Source organism: Coturnix japonica, chromosome Z, assembly GCF_054131305.1.
Source record: "Coturnix japonica strain WE chromosome Z, WE-NBRP24, whole genome shotgun sequence".
Lineage (NCBI taxonomy): Eukaryota > Metazoa > Chordata > Aves > Galliformes > Phasianidae > Coturnix > Coturnix japonica.
This window is the reverse complement of record NC_140702.1, coordinates 59,127,920-59,147,695: the sequence shown is the minus strand read 5'-3', so window position 1 is coordinate 59,147,695 and position 19,776 is coordinate 59,127,920. Positions and strand designations below refer to the sequence as shown.

The window sequence follows — 19,776 nt, the reverse complement described above, 5'->3', positions numbered from 1 at the left end:
GTGGTTTGGGTTGGAGGAGACAGGTCTGAAAACAGGGTCTTTGATTTTAAAATTCATCCTTCTGTCAAGTGTTGTTTGTTCCAGTTTTCACAGTTTAAAGGTTAGCACCTGACTTAACTGTAGCTCTTTCACAGGCCCAAGATAGTGATTGTATGCCTGCTTCTTAACAAGCGCTAAAGATCTTACAAGTTGAAGGTGACAAGGACTGTCATCCCCTGTCAGCAGGCTTCAGTTACAGGACATAATGCATGTTTTCAGAAAGAAATAAAAAGTTACGGTTATAAACAATATATGGAGCAACATCAAGAACTGAACAGCAATACCAGGTGATAGTGACACAGTAATGAAGAGTAAACAACTTACATACTCCTTACAATTAGCTCTAGAATGCAAATCAACCTCTTTTCACCAGCAAAACATGTATGAATATTATACTATACTCCATTAAGCTTACATATTTTTTTTTAGGTGGTGGCAATTGGCGTCAACTTGCATATTCTGGGATATTTTCTTGGAATATTTTCAGCATGTCAATCAAATACTGGTTTTATTGTGTTTTGAACTCTTACTACAACATAGCCTAGACAAGAACGAGGACCTGCACTTAAGAGTCTTAATGGTTAACTGATGCAAGAGTGGGGAATCTGTTTCTTGATCTAGACAGATTTTGATACTTGGACAGCTCTTATGTAAACAACAGTTTAACTTATGTGTTTGGGAATTTGTCAGTATTCTGCCTGTTGTACAGTTCTTCAGTAGATAAAAGTGGGATGGGAGCAGCTCTCAATGCAGCAACCACACCTTGGAAATTTTGAAGATGGAATCTGCCTCTGCCAAAAGGAAAAACAAGAAAAAGCTTTTTATGTATATGACTTCGACTTCCTTAAGGAAACCGCTTCTGCTTCATTCAAGTTCTACTAATTTGCTTTGCCAAACCTTTCAAATCTCTGAAGTGTGTAAATCTTTAAATGCTGCTCTCCTTCTATAACATCTGCCAGATCTGTTCTATGTGCTACTGCTGTTTCTGTTGTTACTGTGTCTTCCGACTGAAAGAGATTGATGGTTTGAATCTGAAAAGAAGACATACAGCAGAAACAGATGCCTTTCTAGCTTCTTTTGCATCTTGAAGCTGGACAACAGGAAGGACATCTTTTTAACAGATAATGAGAAATCTCACGTCTACATTGTCACGGGAATAGTATGCATTTTTAAAAGAGTATCACTGCATCTCTGCACATTTATTATTGAAATGCAATGAATTTAAAATGACACGACAACTAATATCACACCTAGCTGCAAATCAGCAACACCACATTTTTTACATCAAAACACAAAAAGCCCAAATAGCAGCAAAACAATACTACAAAAGTCCCAAACAGCTGTGAAGAATTTCAGCTACACAGCCTTCTCTATCTAGGCCAGTAACAGCTCTGTGACTCTGCCTGCAAAGAGGAACCTAATTCTAATGGGTTAGAAAGACCCAGTACTGCAGACAGGCAGACAAAAGCTGTAAAAAAGACCATATGATCTGCAAAATGAATGCTAACAGGATGTAAATTTTGCAGTTCCACTCCTTCAGACAGCTTGCTAAGTAGCTGCTTTCAGGTTGTTTTGCTTCTGAACATGGAAGTCTGTCAGGGCCCCTAAATCCAATAACTACCAAACCTCTGTCAGTTGCGTTTCTCTAATCATTTTAAGTTTATTACAGCATCATCAATTTTATGAAGGTTACTGAAACATTGCTCCACTGACATGAGAGAAAAGCTGTTGACAATAAAGGAGTTGAATCCATCGCCCAGACCAAAGTGTCTGTTGTCAAGTGAGATTCTCTCAGATCCCTGAGGCACCTGTGCAGATCTGGCAATTTATGATGAGCTACCTGTGAGTAATCCACTGTCCTTTCTGTAATAAGGAGGGAGTACTACGCAACGGTGAAATGAGTTTGGACATTCATACACAGACATCTGAACCCAAACCAAACAGATACCCCCAGAGGTATATTGAGTATATAAACTAGTTTACTATCTGCCAGATAGAGAGGAAGTATCTGCCAGAGGAAATAAATAAATAAATAAATCACTTTAAGCAGTAATAAGGACTATAGCATCAGTCCCTAGAGATGATATTTTTGTGTTTTAGCCACCTATTGTCACCCACTTGCAATGAAAGTTGTTTTTACCCTCCACACCCCGCCCCAAAAAAACATATGAGGAGGCCAATAGTGTAGCAGACTTAATATTAGACTTCTTTCTTGAGAGACCACACATGAGCATTAGCACTCTGCTCTGACATCCAGGTTTCAGTTCTTGCATGCAGTGTTCAGTGTCCTCACACGAACTCAGCTCTGCCCAGGTTCCATAGCTCTGTGACTGCAGTGCCTCACAGCTGGGCTGCAAGCACCGTGAGAGTTCACTGCCCTGTTCCATCATGGTGAAGAGTTCTGATTAACATTAACATTTATCACTCTTGCACCTACATGATGTTTTGGGGCTTGAAAAAAAAGTTTATTTTATTTTTCCTTTCAAATTTTAGTGAATGATAGTCCTCTGATTTCTTGACTGAGCAAATTTTTCCCTTAATGCCTCTTCATTCCAATACTCAGCAGGCCTAAGCTTATGCCCACTATCAAACAATAACTAGAAGATATTAGCTCTTGGTTACCAACAGTCCTTAAGTTTGAGAAATAAAGCATCTATCAATCAGGATTAGTAAATGCTATAACAAACAGCAGAGGCTGGAGAGAAACTGCAAAATTGATGAGAACTGTGAGGAGGTTTCAGAATGAACAAAGACTGAAATTTCAGTCTTCTGTTCAGGAAGAAGAAACAAAAGTAAAGCTTACAGAGCAATAAAAAGAATGTTCATATCACTACACATTTCAAACAAAAGAGAACAAAAAGTAATTAGAACCTTTAAAAGGCATCATACATAAACCCAATTCCATCAGAGGGTGTGCTGAAGTTATGCAGCTCATTGCATCGTGACTTCTGCCAAGAGCTTTGCACGATTAATTAGCATGTATACATTTATCTTATTGATGTATGCTTCATTTCAATAAATAAGAATGCAGAGATATGAGCTACCATGTAACCCGGTGTGTTAAATTCCATGTGACAATATGTGGGTAGGTTCTATGCTAGGCATGGAATTCTTTGTTTGAAAATAGTTGCTAAAAAATAATCACACTCTCCTGACACAGCAACAGGACAAGGGAGAATGGTTTTAAACTGAGAGATTTAGGTTGGATATTAGGAGGAAGTTTTTCACTCAGAGGGTGGTGGCACACCAGCACAGGCTGCCCAAGGAGGCTGTGGATGCCCCATCCCTGCAGACATTCAAGGCCAGGCTGGATGTGGCTCTGGGCAGCCTGGGCTGGTGGTTAGCAACCCTGCACATAGCAGGGGGTTGGAACTGGATGATCATTGAGGTCCTTTCAACCCAGGCCATTCTACGATTCTATGATCATGACTATATGAATTTCTGTGTACGTACCAGAGTAACAAGATTATAAAGAAGTTACAGCATATTTCTGTGTAGAAGTTGTATAAGTGCTATTTGCGTTCTTCCTTTCTATCTTTTGTACTGTTGCAGTGTACATAATCTTGTTGTCTACAGGTTTTGGGTTTTTTGGTTTTTTTGGGTTTTTTTTTTTTTTTGGCACTAATGTAGACATTAATGAAATAATTAACAAAGCAGTATCTTATTTTTAACATATGATGAACCAAATTAATTGGTTAATTTTAATTACAGATCACATGCGCAAGTAACATATTTAATAGCCATTAGAGATCAACATTTTCTTTCATTTTCACAGCTGCTAAATCCACTGGGGATTTAAATTCTGGGGATGGAACTACTGAGCACATCTTATCAGTTGTTAAGACTTTTAATAAAAACATGACAGTGCAGCCATCTCTTGGACATTCTTTATTTATTACAGAAAAGCAGAATCTGATTAATGAGGACATTGCTGTGAGGAAAATAAATAGATTCTGAAAATAATCTTTCTATGCATTTTGATTCCATGCTTCTTAAATACACATTCATGCTCACAAGCACACACTTTTGTGACTGCATACAGCTATGCTGATGATAAATGCGGTATACTCTGAAGAATAGATTGTGACATGAAATCATAAAATACACTGCAGTTACCTTTCTCTGTGCTATTTACAGAATGTTATTGTGCTTTCAGCTATATGCTCTCAGAGTATGTAGGCATGCATTCCTTTGATGGAATTTGTTTTGCTTGTAGAAACATGATTTCTATGAGGGCATTTTAGATGCATTCGTTCACATTGCATCAAAAGTGTTTATTTGGGGTTAATTATTCAAAAATACACAAGGCCTGCTCTGCAAGTAATGCCTCCTATTTTATTATGTTGGTCCATGATATCAGAGGCAGAAGTTGAACCCTCCCACCAATATTCCACTACATGTTGTTGCCATGTGACAGATGGCAGCTGAGGGGTATGCTGCTAAAGTGGAGTCTGACAGAGAAGTGTGTAGAAGCAAAGGTGTGTCATGTTCCATGTGTTCCTCCACATGGAAAAAAAAAAAGGCACTCACTGACATATACTTGCTGAAAATTTATGGAGACAAAACTGAATGTGAGTACAGTGAGGCAGTGGGCTGTGTGTTTCAGCAGTGGTGGCAGTGATATGAAAGACAAGCCACGTTTTGGATGTCATACCACAAAATGAAGATCCATTCGGATCCTGGAGCAGACTGCATCCAGGGAGCTGTGTATGGAACTGAATATTGGCTTCATGGCATTGGAAAAAATGATGGTAATTTTGGGATATTGTAAAATTTGTGCCAGATGGGTCCCATAAATGCTCACACTGGAACAGAAATAACATCATATGCAAGTTTGTCAGAATATACTGAAAGAATATGAGGCTGAAGGCAACAGTTGTCTGGATTGCGTCATTGCTGGTGATGAGATATGGTGTCACCACTATGAGTCAGCAGTCCATGGAGTGGCGACACGTGCATTCCCCATAGAAGAAGAAAGTTCAAGACGCAGCCTTCATCGGGTGAAGTGATGTGCACTGTCTTTTGAGATAGGAAAGGGCTGATCCTTCTGGATTTCCTGGAACATGGACAAACCATCAACACTGATCACTGCATCACAATGCTGACTGAGCTGAAGGCTTGAACTTCCAGAGCCAGGTGAGAGAAGAGGACAATCTTTCTCTTGCAGTATGATAACGCCAGGCCTCATACCAGTGTGAAGACCAGTTTGAGCACGTTGCCAGTCTTGGCTAGATTGTCCTACCATTGTATAGTCCAGATTTGGTGCCTTCTGACTTTCATCTGGTTGGGCCAATGAAATATGGACTGAAATATGGCAGCATTTTCCTGGTAACAGTACTGTCATAGCTGTAAAACAGTGGGTCGCTTTTGCTTGTGCATATTTTCACTAGTATGACATGCAGGCTCTTGTTAATCACAGGCAAAAATACATAGCTAACAGTGGTGACTGTGTTGAAAAAGCATCTTGTAGCTGAATTTTTTTTCTACCAAACTGTGTTATTTATACTCTCTGCAGCTGTTATTGTATCCATGGAAACAAATAGGAGGCATTACTTTTGGAGCAACCTGTAGGGCTGAAAGAAGGTGATCAGGAGACTACAACTTGGAAATAAACAACTGTCTGCTATATCTGCTTGAAAGGAAAGGTATACTTTGAAAAAAAAAATTATCAACTCAGTTACACAACTTCCTAAATCTGAAATGATATGACTTACTGGATCACTTATTCATAAAGAATAATTTCTGCCTTCCCATCTTGGAATTAAATTAGATCTCAGGTTCTGGGCCATGCAGTCCTCTAACACTGCGGTTAAGGTGTGTGTTTTCTTCCTTTTTCAGTAAATAGCATTTCAAGAGAAACAAATGGTAGAAAAATCAGTCAGATGAAACATATTCAGTTCAGTGAATAGCCTTCTGTACCAAACTGCTTCTGGAAGTGTCTTACCAGCCAAAAAAACACACAGAGTATCTAACTTCAGAGGTGTTTTCTGTGACAAGGGAACATTTCCTCTGTACAGACCACAAAACCCTTATGCAGCAAGGACTTTTGTTCCTGTTAACATGTTGGCTCATGGTGGAGTAGCAGACAGGCTCATAGCCACCTTCGTGCTCTGTACTGTAGTTACAGATGGTCACGGGGCTTGTAGTGGTACTGTCTAGTGCAAGTTTAGTTCTGGTGTCTCACCTACCATCCTGAAATATCAATACAAGTCTGGCATATCCATATATATTGCTTCTACTAGCAGACATTTTAGCACTTATAATAATTGTCATTTTCTGTCTCTTTGTAAACATACATCTTGAAATGGAAAAATTACCAAAACTTTGCATCTTTTTTTTACAGTAAAATTACAAAAAATCCCCATATGTTCTGGAAATATCGCTAGAAACAAGTCATTTAATTTAAATAAAAAACTTTATTAACAATGTAAAACGTTTAGTATCTTACAGTCTGAGATAATTCTGGCATGCCCTATAAGAGTTAGTAGTGATATGCATGCTTTAAATTCTATTGGAAACAAATTGGCTTGGCGTTGTGTTTTACAATGTTTATCTTGCTACACTTCAATAAATAATTTCAAAAGCTTTTAGAGATACTATTGGCTTAGAAGGAAATGCCTTATTTCTATGTATTGTACAGTATATAGGTTGAATGATTTCTCTGTATTTACAAGTTCTAAAGATTTTCATGTAGGTTTTTTGTAAGTTAAGATATTTTTCTATGAAGCTTTTAAATTGAGATATAGTGGAAGACTAAATATGAACAAGAGCACAAAAAGCAACTGGAGATTTTGTGCAAAATCTGTTATGACAGTGTTTGAATATTTTAGAACTTCAGTACTTTTGCTGTTAGACATTATTCTATGCTTAAAGACTGTTAGAGTATGATCAAGTATTTCAATATGATACTAATGAGTATACTGTACTATGCACAAACTTTCAGCTGTAGTTCAAACAATAAAAAACTTAAAAATAATCTATTAACCATAATCCATATGTCTTTTCTCTGAGTGCTTGAAAGTAAGCATGCAAAACATACTTTTAGAAGTTTTAAAAACACTCTTAGTTATTCTAGATCTATTCTGCAGCTGGTTCTTGGCCACTGTAACTTTAAGCTTTAGAACCTTAATGTCGAAAAGGAGGAGGAGCAGCTGAGAGAAAGAATAGGCCAGCATAGAAAATATGCATTATAATAAAGAATAGTAGTGTTCTTTTCAGGGCTGAAATGATGGTGGTTTAACCAATGTTTTATTTTCTGGGTGTTTATTTAATCTTCTAACTTGAGACAAGACAACACAGTCCAAAGAATCTTCGCTTACGTCTTCTTACTAATGGGTAAGGGGTCAAGTTTAGGAGGCTGCTATCATCTGTCATAAAAAGAACAAACACATTTTAATATAAACATGCATGCACACATTTTCATAAAGGAGTTTAAGTCCTTTATGTGTTCTGCTGGTATTTACAAGATCAAGCAATAGACTCTACTGTTCTTGGCACAGAGCAAGTAAAAAGTGGAAGTATCTAGAGGAGTCTTAATATGCTAGTTATCAGGTCTCCATGATAGCACAACTGAAGTTTTGGCAAGAAAATAAGAAAATGAGTCCTCAAGTATTGTGAGAATCATGCCAAAATATTCCTGTTTGGGTGTATAAATGTTAGGGTCTCAAATAAAACTGGAAGATAAGTTATTTTCAGACCTTCATTGCAGACATGCAACTTGGAAACTCTTGGTATTAACATTATATTCTGACTTAGTTTAAAGATGAAAAAAATAATATTGATTGGCTGTTTGTGCAAGTCAGTGAGAATTTCCATTAAAACTTCAATACTTGAACATTTTGGCACATCAAGAATATAAGACTCTAACACTTGCTTGTGAATGCAAAATACACTGACCCTGTGTCTGGATAGCTTTCTACCTTACATATTGACTCCTTTTAAATTCAAGGCAAGTATTTCTTCTGCATAGGGTCAGAGTCTCATTATCACAGTCATAATACAGAAGCAACAAGCCTTGCAGGGGTAAGGCAAACCCCATCACTCAGCATCATCCTCAAGCTCTGTGCAGTTTATACCTTCATCACATTTGAAAAAGAAAGCTTCATGCCATGGGGGATTAGTTGAGCTGCTACTTTTATCTCATAAGGAAAAGTCTATTATTTTGTCTATAGATGTTGTATTTATAAACTTTCAGAATACTGTACATTGAAGAGTAATATTCTCATATGAACCTTGAGAGGACCAATACTAAATTCTGTCTCCACTGAATCTGTAGGGAAGGGATTTCACCTAGATTTTTTAGATCTAGTAGAACCCAAAACCTTCAATTGCCTTAATTTTCCTTCCTGGAAGAAAATGTAAAACTTACCTTGATTTTTCAGTGGTAAAGGCATAGTCTCCCTGAGTTTACTTAAAAGGTTTTTCATTTCTCTCATATCTCTGTGGAAAAAAAGCATTTTAAAAGATACAACAGAACAGCAGTTGAAGACTCTGAATGGAGAATAGCTCACAGTATAGCTTTATATACTGAAATAACGGAACAATAAACTAAACTAATACAGAAATCTATTTGGCAAGCATGTGGTCCAAATCCATATATCAGATGATGTGCACCAAAATCATGGAGTCCTTCTTTAAACTAGTTCATTTCACAATCAGCATAAATACTAGTGTTAAGCCTCTTGCATTCTGAGCTTGTGCCATGAACGTATTTCTCTGTTTAAAAGGCAATTACACATGTAGCCATTCTGTGTCTTTACACCTTCCTGGGCATTAAGTGAAAACTTTAGAAATGAGGCTGTCTCACTCTTCTTAGAAGGAAAACTTCAGCACAAAATTTGCAGAAGACAGAAAGTATTGATAACAAAATGTCATCTCAGAAAGAAACGTTGGAGATTTAGGATTGATTCCTACTATAGGGTCTCAATTTTCTCTTTCAACTGCAGCTAACAGAGTAGGAGAAATCCACCCTGACATACCAGTGGACAGTTTTCTCCTCACCTCCTAAGGATTCCACATTCACAACTATGGGCAGGACCAACTGAAGTGAGCTGCATTTTGCGCTTTCAATACATGAATGCAGGATTGCAGTCCAGCAGATTCCAAGTACAAAATCAGAAGCCACTTAGGATGAAAAAACAGCTCTCCCTTTAAGAGAACATGGCTTACTAGCACCGTAATTTCCCACCCTTTGGTTCTGACAGACACACTCTGGTAATTAGCCAAATTAAGGATGTCACTTCTATCTGTTCTTCTTTTGGGAGTTGCTTCAGATACGTTAAATGTAACAAATATGATAACAGCTATTTAATTTACTAGCTCTTTTTTTTTAGTGGCAACATTTGTTGCCTAACTAAAAGACTAAATAAATCCTAGATGTTAATTGGTTTTATTTTAAGGAAGAAATGTTACACCTACCTCTCAGTATTTTCAATGTCTGTGGAAACCTGCCATAAATGCTGTTGAACATCTGTAGGTGATGACAATGTGTCTTCTAAGATGGGTACTTCGGAGCTCTCCTCCACTTTAGTATCCAGGATCTTGGGTGGTGCACAAGGCTCTTTTCCTTTAAAATAGTCAAACAAACAAGTACTCCTACTATTAATAAACATAAATTCAGATTATGTCGTTGATGTTTTGGGCTTAATCTTGCATGTCATGAATGAGCTAAACTTGTGAATACGAATTCTGAGCAAGAACTATGCTATGTTAGGCATCCACATCACAAACAGGATCCATTGTAAACCTGTTAAAAAAAAAAACCTTGACATTCCTGGATCTAAAAAACAAAACAAAACAACAAAACAAACAAACAAAAAACTATTGGGCAGGTTCTGTAAAAGATGATATTCTGATAAATCATTCCTTTGTTGCTAAAAGAAATCATTCTTAGCTCTTTGTTTGAATGTCAAATTAGACATTATGTATACCAGAGAAGATACTTAGTTAATATTTTCATTATCTTTTAAAATCAGTAGGAAGTCTTTCCCTGCTTCCACCTCTCTTGCCTCCTGCCTTGGAATATGTGATTCCAACAGATGGCATAACCTGACAAGACCAAATTGTCATCTGTACTCTTTCTCTGCCACCTGCACTGGCATCCACTGCCAACTTCTTCTTCACCCTCTGTGAGCCACTTCATCCCATCAAATGATACAAGACTACCCCAACCAGGACACCAACCCAAAGTGGCAAAAGGGATATTATATTCCATACCATTATTTTTATTTTTCCTTCATTTTCTGTATTATTAAATTTTCCTTACCCACGTATTTTGCCTTTTTCCAGTTCTCTCAGCCTCCCCATGGTGGGGCGCGAGTGAAAGGCTGCGTGGTGCTCAGCTACCTGCCAGGTTTAGCCACAACAGCATAACTTTCAAATTATTTTCAGTCATTAACTGCAGCTTATGCTGTTATTTTGAGGTAGTTCATATTGTACAATTTTAGTTGTTCATTTGTGTAAGCTTCACTATTCATCACTTTTCCCAGAAGCATGAAATACGATACGCTGCTAAGAATAATTCACTTATCACTTCTCTGTAAAAGCAGGTTCCCTCAAGAGAAACTAGTCTGTCACTGACATCATGAGGTGTAATCGGTGCAACAGGTTTTAATTAATTCTGCTGTTATTTGGAATTGCTGCATTGAAACTCTCCCCTGACTTCTGGTGACATACTGTCAAGAACAATCCTGTCCATAAATGCATCCTTCAGGGATGGGAAAGGTGTTTCAATGGAAACAGTAACAGTTGCAGATGAAATAACAGTAAAGATTCTTTTTCCTAATTTGAGAACAGACCTACTGAGACTGTAATATTCTTTTTGCTAGCAAAAAGGCAAGCTCTTGCAGATTTAGCAGAATGAACGACTCAGATTTCTGTTCAAAAGGAAAGAGCTCTTTACAATACTTCTGTTGTACTGTGACCAATTCATGAAGCTTTCTTTGAATTTCAGAGCGTCTATTCAATCACTTCAAAACAGTTAAAGAGGCACCTAATAACAAAAGCTTTGCTGGAATAATGTATATGACTCAGGCTTAACATTTCTCTTACATAGTACAGACTGTAGGGAAACAAAAGCTCTTTAATCTTCTCACCCTTACACCAGGTGGGAAGATGTCTTTTGTATTATCCATTCTTAAAATGGAGACATGAACTCTAAATTTTATCTTCAGTTCAGCCAGCGGAGAGATTTTCCTTAATTTCAGTTGAAGTTTGATTATGCATACAGTGTTTTCAGAGGTATCGACATACACTGGTTGTTTGTGCCACTAGACAGGGGCTCTTTTTACTGTTGATGAAATTATAACTTAAACTTTATTTATTTTCTGTCTCCTAGCCTCCCATTTTTACTTTTCCCATTGCCTTTTGTGTGAAATTTAATTCACTGAATTAACTAACTCTGAAGCTACAAACTGGACCAGGATAAAGAAGAAGACAGAAAATGATCTCAGCAAAGGTATATACATCATCTCATCACTCATCTCTCCCCTGTTGTGCTCATTACTGCACCTGTGTTGACCTCTGTGTTTGCTTCTGTCGTGCTATTGTGCTATATTGTGTGCTTACCCTTAATCTCCACCTTCGTCTTATATAAACTTCTATAATGCAATAATTCTCTATATTCTCTAATTTTATAATGAACTAATTCTCAACAATTTTGGGAATGAGATGAATATACTAAAAGCATATTATATTCTGTCTGTAGTATGCAGTTCCCCCCCAGTTTAACCAGGTAGTTGCAGAATTTTATCAGCTAGCTACCATTGTAGTATCTGAGTGTTAGTATCCTTCCGGCCTCAGCTACATTTGTACCAGCAGTGGACTGGCCTGTTTAATTTTCTCTAGGGCTTCTATGCAGACTTGTGTTAAGAATAAATAATGTGTACATTTGTACATTATTCTGAAAAACTATTCATATATTAACACATGAAAAAAAAAAGACAGGATAAGACTGAGACCAGTTCATACAGGGATAGGTAAGATTCTAGGAACGTAATGAACCTCAGGCTTCTTCTGTATCTGTAGATGATTCTAAGAAATTTATGGTTTATATGTAAATGTGCACAGGCATCAGTCTTTGCGAGTATGTACTTCCCCGGTGACATGCTATAATGATCCAGTGATAGAGCAATAATTTACAGTTTCTTACAAGGAAATGAATATATTATTACTGTCTATACACGAATCATCAAAGCTCTTTTATTTGTTCTTTTTACACATTTAAGTGCAACATCTGCTTTATGAGGTATAAGTGAAAATCTAAGGGCAAGAAATAATTGTGAGTGAATATAGTAATGTATGCTGGAACATACTTAAGAACAATGAGGTAATTCTACATTTTCTCAGCATGGGATATTGGGAAACCTCAGCATTAGTTTAGCAAAAGGACCATCACATCCAGCAGCTCCCATAGGCAGAAATTATGTCAACAATTTCCTCTTGGTCCTGGCCTAAGCCAGGATTGTTTATTTAATCAGAAAAATAGTCAATATTGGTAGCATGCGATGTCAATAAGGTAGACATACAACATGTAAAGAAATAAGAGCTGAATTCTGTAAACACTTCAGAGGCACTTATGCTAATTCAGAGTATCTTCCTTCCCATGAAACTATAATTCATGTTTCAAAAAATATTAACAAGTGTAAGATCTGTGTTTGTCATTGCTCCCTAAGGCACAAAGCATTGCAGCTCAAATGATGGAGGAGGGCAAATAAAACAAAACAAAGACAAGAGGAGAAGCTCCAGATCCCAGTTAAGTGAACTCAATCTGCTGCTTGGCAAAGTCCAAGAAAGATGATTCTATCCAGAAACTCTGCCACACTGTGATACTGATGCAGAATACATTTCAGAATATTTCTTGGAAGAAATGGAACATGAGCAGCCATCTCTCATTTCTGACATTTCCCTAGTAGGTAATTTGCTTTTGCCACCCTGTTCTGGTACAATGGAAAGCAAGGTCCTTAAAGCCATTATATGAGGGAATGCAGAAGGATGCAGTGCTGCACTGAAAACTAGACTTATATAACTTCCTCCAGCTCAGAGTTTTCATGTGACCCTGTACATGCTATTTAAGCCCAGTTTCTCAAAATAATTACTAATAAATTCTATAGTTGCTTCATTCAGAGACTCTTTGCACTCAGTTGCAACTGAGGTTACTGAGGAATGCAAACATATCACTGCATAACAAATCTCAAATTTATATTTTGAGATTTAATTCTCAAAAAATCTAAATTCTAAACCACTGTTTTATTTAATCACTCTTTATTCTGCATTTGCAACAAGAAAAATTGCCACTACTTCACTCAAGGCAGTCCTGGAGACAGTCCCATCAGCGTATGAGTTACCAAGAAAGTTCTGAGAAAAAGAGGAATTCTGTCTTTAGGATAAAAATCAATTAGAGTAAAAAAAAAAAAAAAAAAAAGATGAAATGTCCAAGTATTCACATGTATTAGTTAGTCAGGAACCTTGGGACTGTGGAAAGGAGTAACAAAGTGTATGACCAGATAACTGGTCACACTTAATATAGGCAAAAAGACAAAATAAGACTACTGGGACCTGTTTCATTCTAGCAACTGCAAACATTCTGAATGTTGAATTCCACAGCCTTACCATAGAATAGGCATTCTGTCTATAGTTCCTGCAGAGCTCTAACCCTAAACCTAACCCTGACTGCAACACTAACAAAGCTAATACCTGCAAGTTCTGAAACTTGATCTCAAACAAAACATGATACGCAAGTTTATATTTCAAAATCTTTCATTTTGCAGTTTAATGATTAAGATAGCTTGGCTCCACTGAATTAATTGCAGTGAAAACTTTCTGGTTTGGGACCACTCCCTAATAAAAACAAACTCAGACTTCAAGACTACAGGCACATTAGGGATTCATGCCTGACATGATTCACTGAATGATGATAATGAAATGGAAGTATCTAAAAAGTTTCAGTGGCATAGCTCCTTTTACAGTTTAGTGCTTTGTCTTTCACCCAAGAACATTCACCCAAGAACTCCTGAAAGACTGTTCTTGTGCTTAAATCAATGCTTGTGTAATTGTGTAATTTAATACCTTTCCGATGAAACTGCAGGGATCCTAGCAGACATATGGACTTGAGCATTTCTGTTGTGTACATTTCTAAGCAACACTGCAACTGGATATACAGTCTACAGATTTCAGGATGAATTTCACCATCTTCTGGGCTGCAATATAAAAAGAGAAAGTTTTTGTTAAGTGCATGACCGGAAGAACATGAGGGTCATCAAATCCACCCCTCTACTGCTGCAAGTAAAAAACTTGTCCCCTTCACTCCCATTATTAGGCATGGTGTTCTGATGTGGAATACCAACACCAACCAAATTACAAAACCATAACAGACTGCATGGTCTTTACTTTCTTCTCTGGATTTCTATAAAAGTTACTTACTGTCAAATATATGAGCATTTTCTCTCTTTTGAATCTTTGACGAAATATTTTCTTGTAGTGCCAAAATACTCCTTTGCCATCCAGTTTCAGTTATCCTTGATCGTGATGCAGCTGCACAAGGAAACTGCAGTGCCATTTTCAGAGTCACAGTTGAGGTTACGCATGCTGGATCAGGCACAATCAACCCCAATCAGAAACTAAGCAATTGTTTGCCTGAATTTCTTTTTCTGCCTTTTTTCCCCAGTGCTTATAATATCAGTCATGTAATGCTATGTCAGTGCAAGGAGGATGGGAAGTTAGGGATTTGTTTCACAAAAGCTGTCTTTTAGGGTCTATCCATACTATTTTGCATCTGTAATCTCATTACTCCTATTAATTGCTTTGGACACTGAAAATAATTTACCCAGATTCAGGATAAATTCTTAAACATAGCTGTAGAACTGAACATTAAATTTCATGCTGAGAATGCCTCATTGGCATAAACATACTGCCCTTAAAACTCATTTGTTTCTGTGAGTGCTAAAGAAGTCATCTGCCCAGTTATACCATGATAAATAGGTTTTCATTGCCCATCCCCAAAGTACTTTCAAGAGGGCAGTAAGTGGTAAGATGGAAGAGTCAGAATTTTGTCCATTTCATCTTCAGACATCGTGAAATGATAAATGATGCTTTCACAATAAAAAGAGTGCTGGCATTCTTTGCACTGATTTAATATCCCATGATTAAACTGGTACTTCAAAAAATGCTCCTGAATACAAAATAAAATTACACTCTCAGATTTCCTCATGGAAACCAAAGCAACTTACCTGATAAGTTATTTGCAGCAATGCCAGACTAGGCTGCTATGTTAAAATAATTTCTTAACACAAATCAAGACCAGAGTCTTTGAGAACCTCATCAGACAAGGTCTACCCCAACTAGTAAAATAGGTTATTTTTCACCTAAAGGTAAGAGATCATTATTTATACTTAGATACATGATCCAGTTAAAATGTTAAGTCCAGATCTTTTGTCATGAAATCTTAGAAGTCTTAGAACCTCCTTTTTTAAAGACAGTCCTATCAGTTTGTGCAGATATAATTATACTGTATTTCTATCCAAATGAATACTGCATACTAAAACACGTTAACTCATGTATTTGAGATTTATGAGTATTTCTAACAAAGGAAACCATACATGGCCTAGGAAGAATGCTCCATCTGCCACTGATTTCAGAGACACTAAGAAAGAAAATGCTCAGATATAGAATATAACTGAGGTAAGAAAACAGAAAAAGCAAATCTATGATAAAATGGGCCTCAGATTAACTCTATGCCTTTGGCTCAGTCGGCAGGAGAAGGGAGTATTCTCTAAGGAACATTTTATACAAGGACTTTTCACAACCTTTCAATAATGAGAGAGAAACCATGTGGTATTCCTCAAGAATTGCTATTCATTCCTGTGACATCAGAAACCAAATGGGATTGTGAAGGTTTCAAGAATTGGCCAGAAAGAATTTTTGCACTTCCACAGTCTATCAAAGAACACTACTGATGTTTGTACATGCTAATGAAAATTGTTAAGAATCACAGTAGTGGTAAACTTGGTGAAGAATGCTTACTCAAGCAAAAGATGCAGCCAAAATAGAAAAAATGTGAAAAGGCTGGAAAAGACAGAATTGAGAAGAAATCATACTGGGCTTCGTAAAGAGGGACAAAGATGGGTCCCACTTCCTGGTCTGTTATAAGCAGAACTCATCAGAAAGGTGGGAAATAATGAGCACACATTGCAGTTACTGTGGATTGTGTTGCTTCAGGACTGTATACACGATAATAAATCTGACAATCAAAGGGGCTTTAATTTCTTTGTATAGACTATAATATGAGCAATTCTTTTCAGTCACATCCAATTTTCTGCATCTAAACTGACATCTGCATTTGCTCAAAAATTGAACCATATGTGTGGTAGTATTTTTTGCCTCTTATTGTTGATATAGAATAAAACTATTGGAGAAGAACAAGAAAGCTATCCCTCCTTCCCCACTGGTACTTAGGAGATATGTTTTCAGATGATTACTCTAATACTTATTCCTATTGTTAGTGACTCCAGCTCTGAAAATACTTGACAGTCTTTAGTCCCTGAATATTTTTCCTGAAAAATTCACCACCTGACATTTTTTTTTTTTTGTTCATTCACAGTCAAGTCATAGAGCATATTAAGAAAGTGTGTATTTGCTAGAAATGGATTCTTGTTCAAATCTCACATTATTTTCAAAGGATGTGAATGTGAGTATTTTCAGCGACTGCAAAAACAGTAGTTTAACAATACAGAATGCTAATTCTGGAACTGAAAATTATGCTTAGAAACAACAGCAATACAACACACATAAATGTACACAAAATTACCCTGAGATAAACTATGTAATTCTTAAAAGCGGTACCTAATTTCACACACCTCACACATCTAGAAGTTGTCTAGGTATATTACGATATTTCATACTACTTTTTACCTTGCATTAATCCACAGTACTTTTACTGGTTTAACAAGATTAAATCTGAAGAGTCTCTGCAGTTGTGTTTGCTGTTTCTTTCATTTTTAAGTGACATACATATTACACGAATTGCACCCATTTCATCTGTAATCACTTAGCTGATGAGAAATGGGCAGCTCTCTGCATATGCAACAACCACACATTTAACAGCAATTCTTTTCAAATGGGCAGATGGCAAGAGCAGTTTCTACTGTAATTATATTGGTATTAACCAAAGAAGATAAAACACTTATAGCTCAGATTTAAATTCAGTTTGTTTTAATATAAATCAGGGGTAATTCTTCTGAAGAATGCTGTTATTTCTGAATGACACAAGCATATTCAAATCTAGTATCTAGCCCTTCATTTTGTATTTATGGTTCCCAATGATCTCATCATTTTCTGTAGAAGAGTTGCCACAGATCTGGATGACTCTCACATTAGAGTGGGATTCTGATGTTTGACGTAAGATGCAGCCTGAGTAATAAATGTAACTTCTTAGAATTCGTCTAACCAATTAAAACATAAACATGTAGCAAAATACCTCAAAAGCAGAACACACCATGTTTTCTTCATCTGGAATAATGTTTTAACTTCTAAACCTCAGGTTATATGTACTTGTTTTTCTTTCTCTGATAACTAAGAAGAATATAATACATATTTAGATAATAAATGGCCTTGTGGGGACTTTTGTTGTTTTGATTTGTTTTGCGTTTTTCTTACATGTGCACTGAACACTGTTTTCCGGTTCAGAACCATGGAATTACTGCATTTGTATGCAACTGTTTTCCCCCATCAAATGGAATTACTGTTATACAGTAACTTCCTTTCAGCTACCCTTACCAGTAATGGGGTTACAAAGCATGTGGAGTTCAATGTACTTGCCATAACCAACATCCAGATCCAAAATTTAGCTACAGCTCATATCACCTAATAACTGAAACCCTTGAGAGCCAATATCCCAGTACACAGAGAAGCACGTTCAAGAGTCTGGATTTCCTGGAGGCCTAAACTTATCTTTCTGAGAAGGATTTTCAATCCTAAGTATAATCACTTAAACAACTAGCAACGGCAAGCGAGACATTTATTGACATGCTCCACCTGCAGGGTACTGCTTCACAATGTTCTCTGTGCAAAGTGGAACCCATGCAACAAATGACAAAAATGACCTTTTCCTGTCCAGTGACAACATCAATTTCATAAGTAGACACAGGTCAACAGACACACTCTTCTCTCTTATCTGATTGAAGCTATTTCTCCAGAAAAAAAAGATTCTTTAATCACAAGATTATCGTTACCAGAAGTATGGAAACTTACAAGACGAGAAGACAGTACATCTCTTGAGGAAGATCTAGATAAAACTGGATTATTCTGTTTTTCTCTATGTTGTTTCTAATGTTAAGAAATTCTTAAGATTTGTTATGAGTCATTGTCATCATGAGAGCCTTCCTTATGATTTTCAAGGGATTTCTCCCTTTCCCTTGTCACTGGGAATGAGATTGAAGACTTGAGCATATGCATAAGAATACAGAATGCCCCTCACACTGCTATTTAGTTCCTAAGAAGCAAAAATGGTGACCACTTTTCTTTAAAACTTCTTCAGCCTTACTGGTAGAATTTTTAACTGTGCATACTAAGAAACCAGAAGTTACATACAAAAACACTGGTTTGTAAGTCAGTTTGAATTTATCAGTGGCTTTCTCTTTACAGATGAGCTCCAATATTAATTGGGAGACATGCTAATATGTTATTTTAATTAACATTTTGTTATCATACGTCTCATATATTCTTTTGTAAACACACATATCTGAATAGCATAAGAATACAAACTAGAGGCACCTCTGATATATACATTTTCAGATCCCTTTTTTTTTTCTTTTTTTTTAAATTTTTTTTATTTTTTTTATTTTTTTTTTCCCAAGAGCATAAAGTGTCTGTAACTGAAATGCTGGCAAAATTCTTCTCCCTTTTGCAAATCAGAGTAACAGCAGTGACACCCAAGAAAAATATTTTACAATATTTCTAGGCTACTACCCTTACTAACAGCCTCAAACTGGTTAATAAGTGTCTATCTGCAATACTGACCACAAGTATCCCATTAATTTCCAACTGAACTGTTTTCTCCTTCACATGTATATAAGCCTCATTTTCAACTCTGAAAGCTACATGCGCAGATGCCAACTCACATAAAGATTCCTTTTTTAATCCCTGATACATGTTCTGTGTTGTGAGCATAAACTGTCCTTTTAAAGTATCATCAATTTAACCTCTCAGTAATTTCCCTCTCCTCTATGTTCAGGATATGAGAAAAGTAGAATAGGGGACATAATTTTTAGAGTAGTGATTATATATTATTAAATAGCTATATACCAATTGGTATTTATGTATATAGACAAGTCCTTGCAAAACTGTATTATTACTCCAAAACTCACTAAATTTGCACTCAGTCCAGCTGGTTTCTTGATGAAGACCACTTAAATATTCAAAAGAAATCTCATAACAACACAGTCTCATACAACTGCTGTGATACATTGTGTTGTCACTGTTTAATAACCTTAAGTGCCATGCAAGAACTAGTGCAGCACTGAGCATCTACCCATGAGCAGCAGCCTCACCACTGGTATCCAAGCACAGCTGTCACCAGAACAGGAATTGTGCTCACTTCCTGTATACACCATGGAACAGAAAACTGTTGGCTTCTCCCTGTACACTCAGGTAAAACAAACAGGTACTGATACAGGCAGTGGCTTCTTGGAACTACTTTCCCTGAGAGGGTTGCATCTCATCAGGAAGAACACAATGAATGTATGG

At 36.8% G+C, this 19,776-nt stretch overlaps 1 protein-coding gene across 1 annotated transcript in view; it reads right to left on the bottom strand.

The window, feature by feature from the left end:
• Positions 1 to 3,914: 3,914 nt before the first annotated feature.
• RGS7BP (regulator of G protein signaling 7 binding protein) overlaps positions 3,915 to 19,776 on the bottom strand; it is a 33,182-nt gene continuing 17,320 nt past the window's right edge. The window contains exons 3-6 of the mRNA XM_015848795.3: positions 14,104 to 14,234; positions 9,457 to 9,604; positions 8,408 to 8,478; positions 3,915 to 7,406 (exon numbers count right to left, since the gene is read on the bottom strand). Of these exons, the coding sequence (XP_015704281.1) occupies positions 7,315 to 7,406; positions 8,408 to 8,478; positions 9,457 to 9,604; positions 14,104 to 14,234 (442 nt within the window). The 3' untranslated portion in view covers positions 3,915 to 7,314. The remainder of the gene's footprint in view (positions 7,407 to 8,407; positions 8,479 to 9,456; positions 9,605 to 14,103; positions 14,235 to 19,776) is intronic.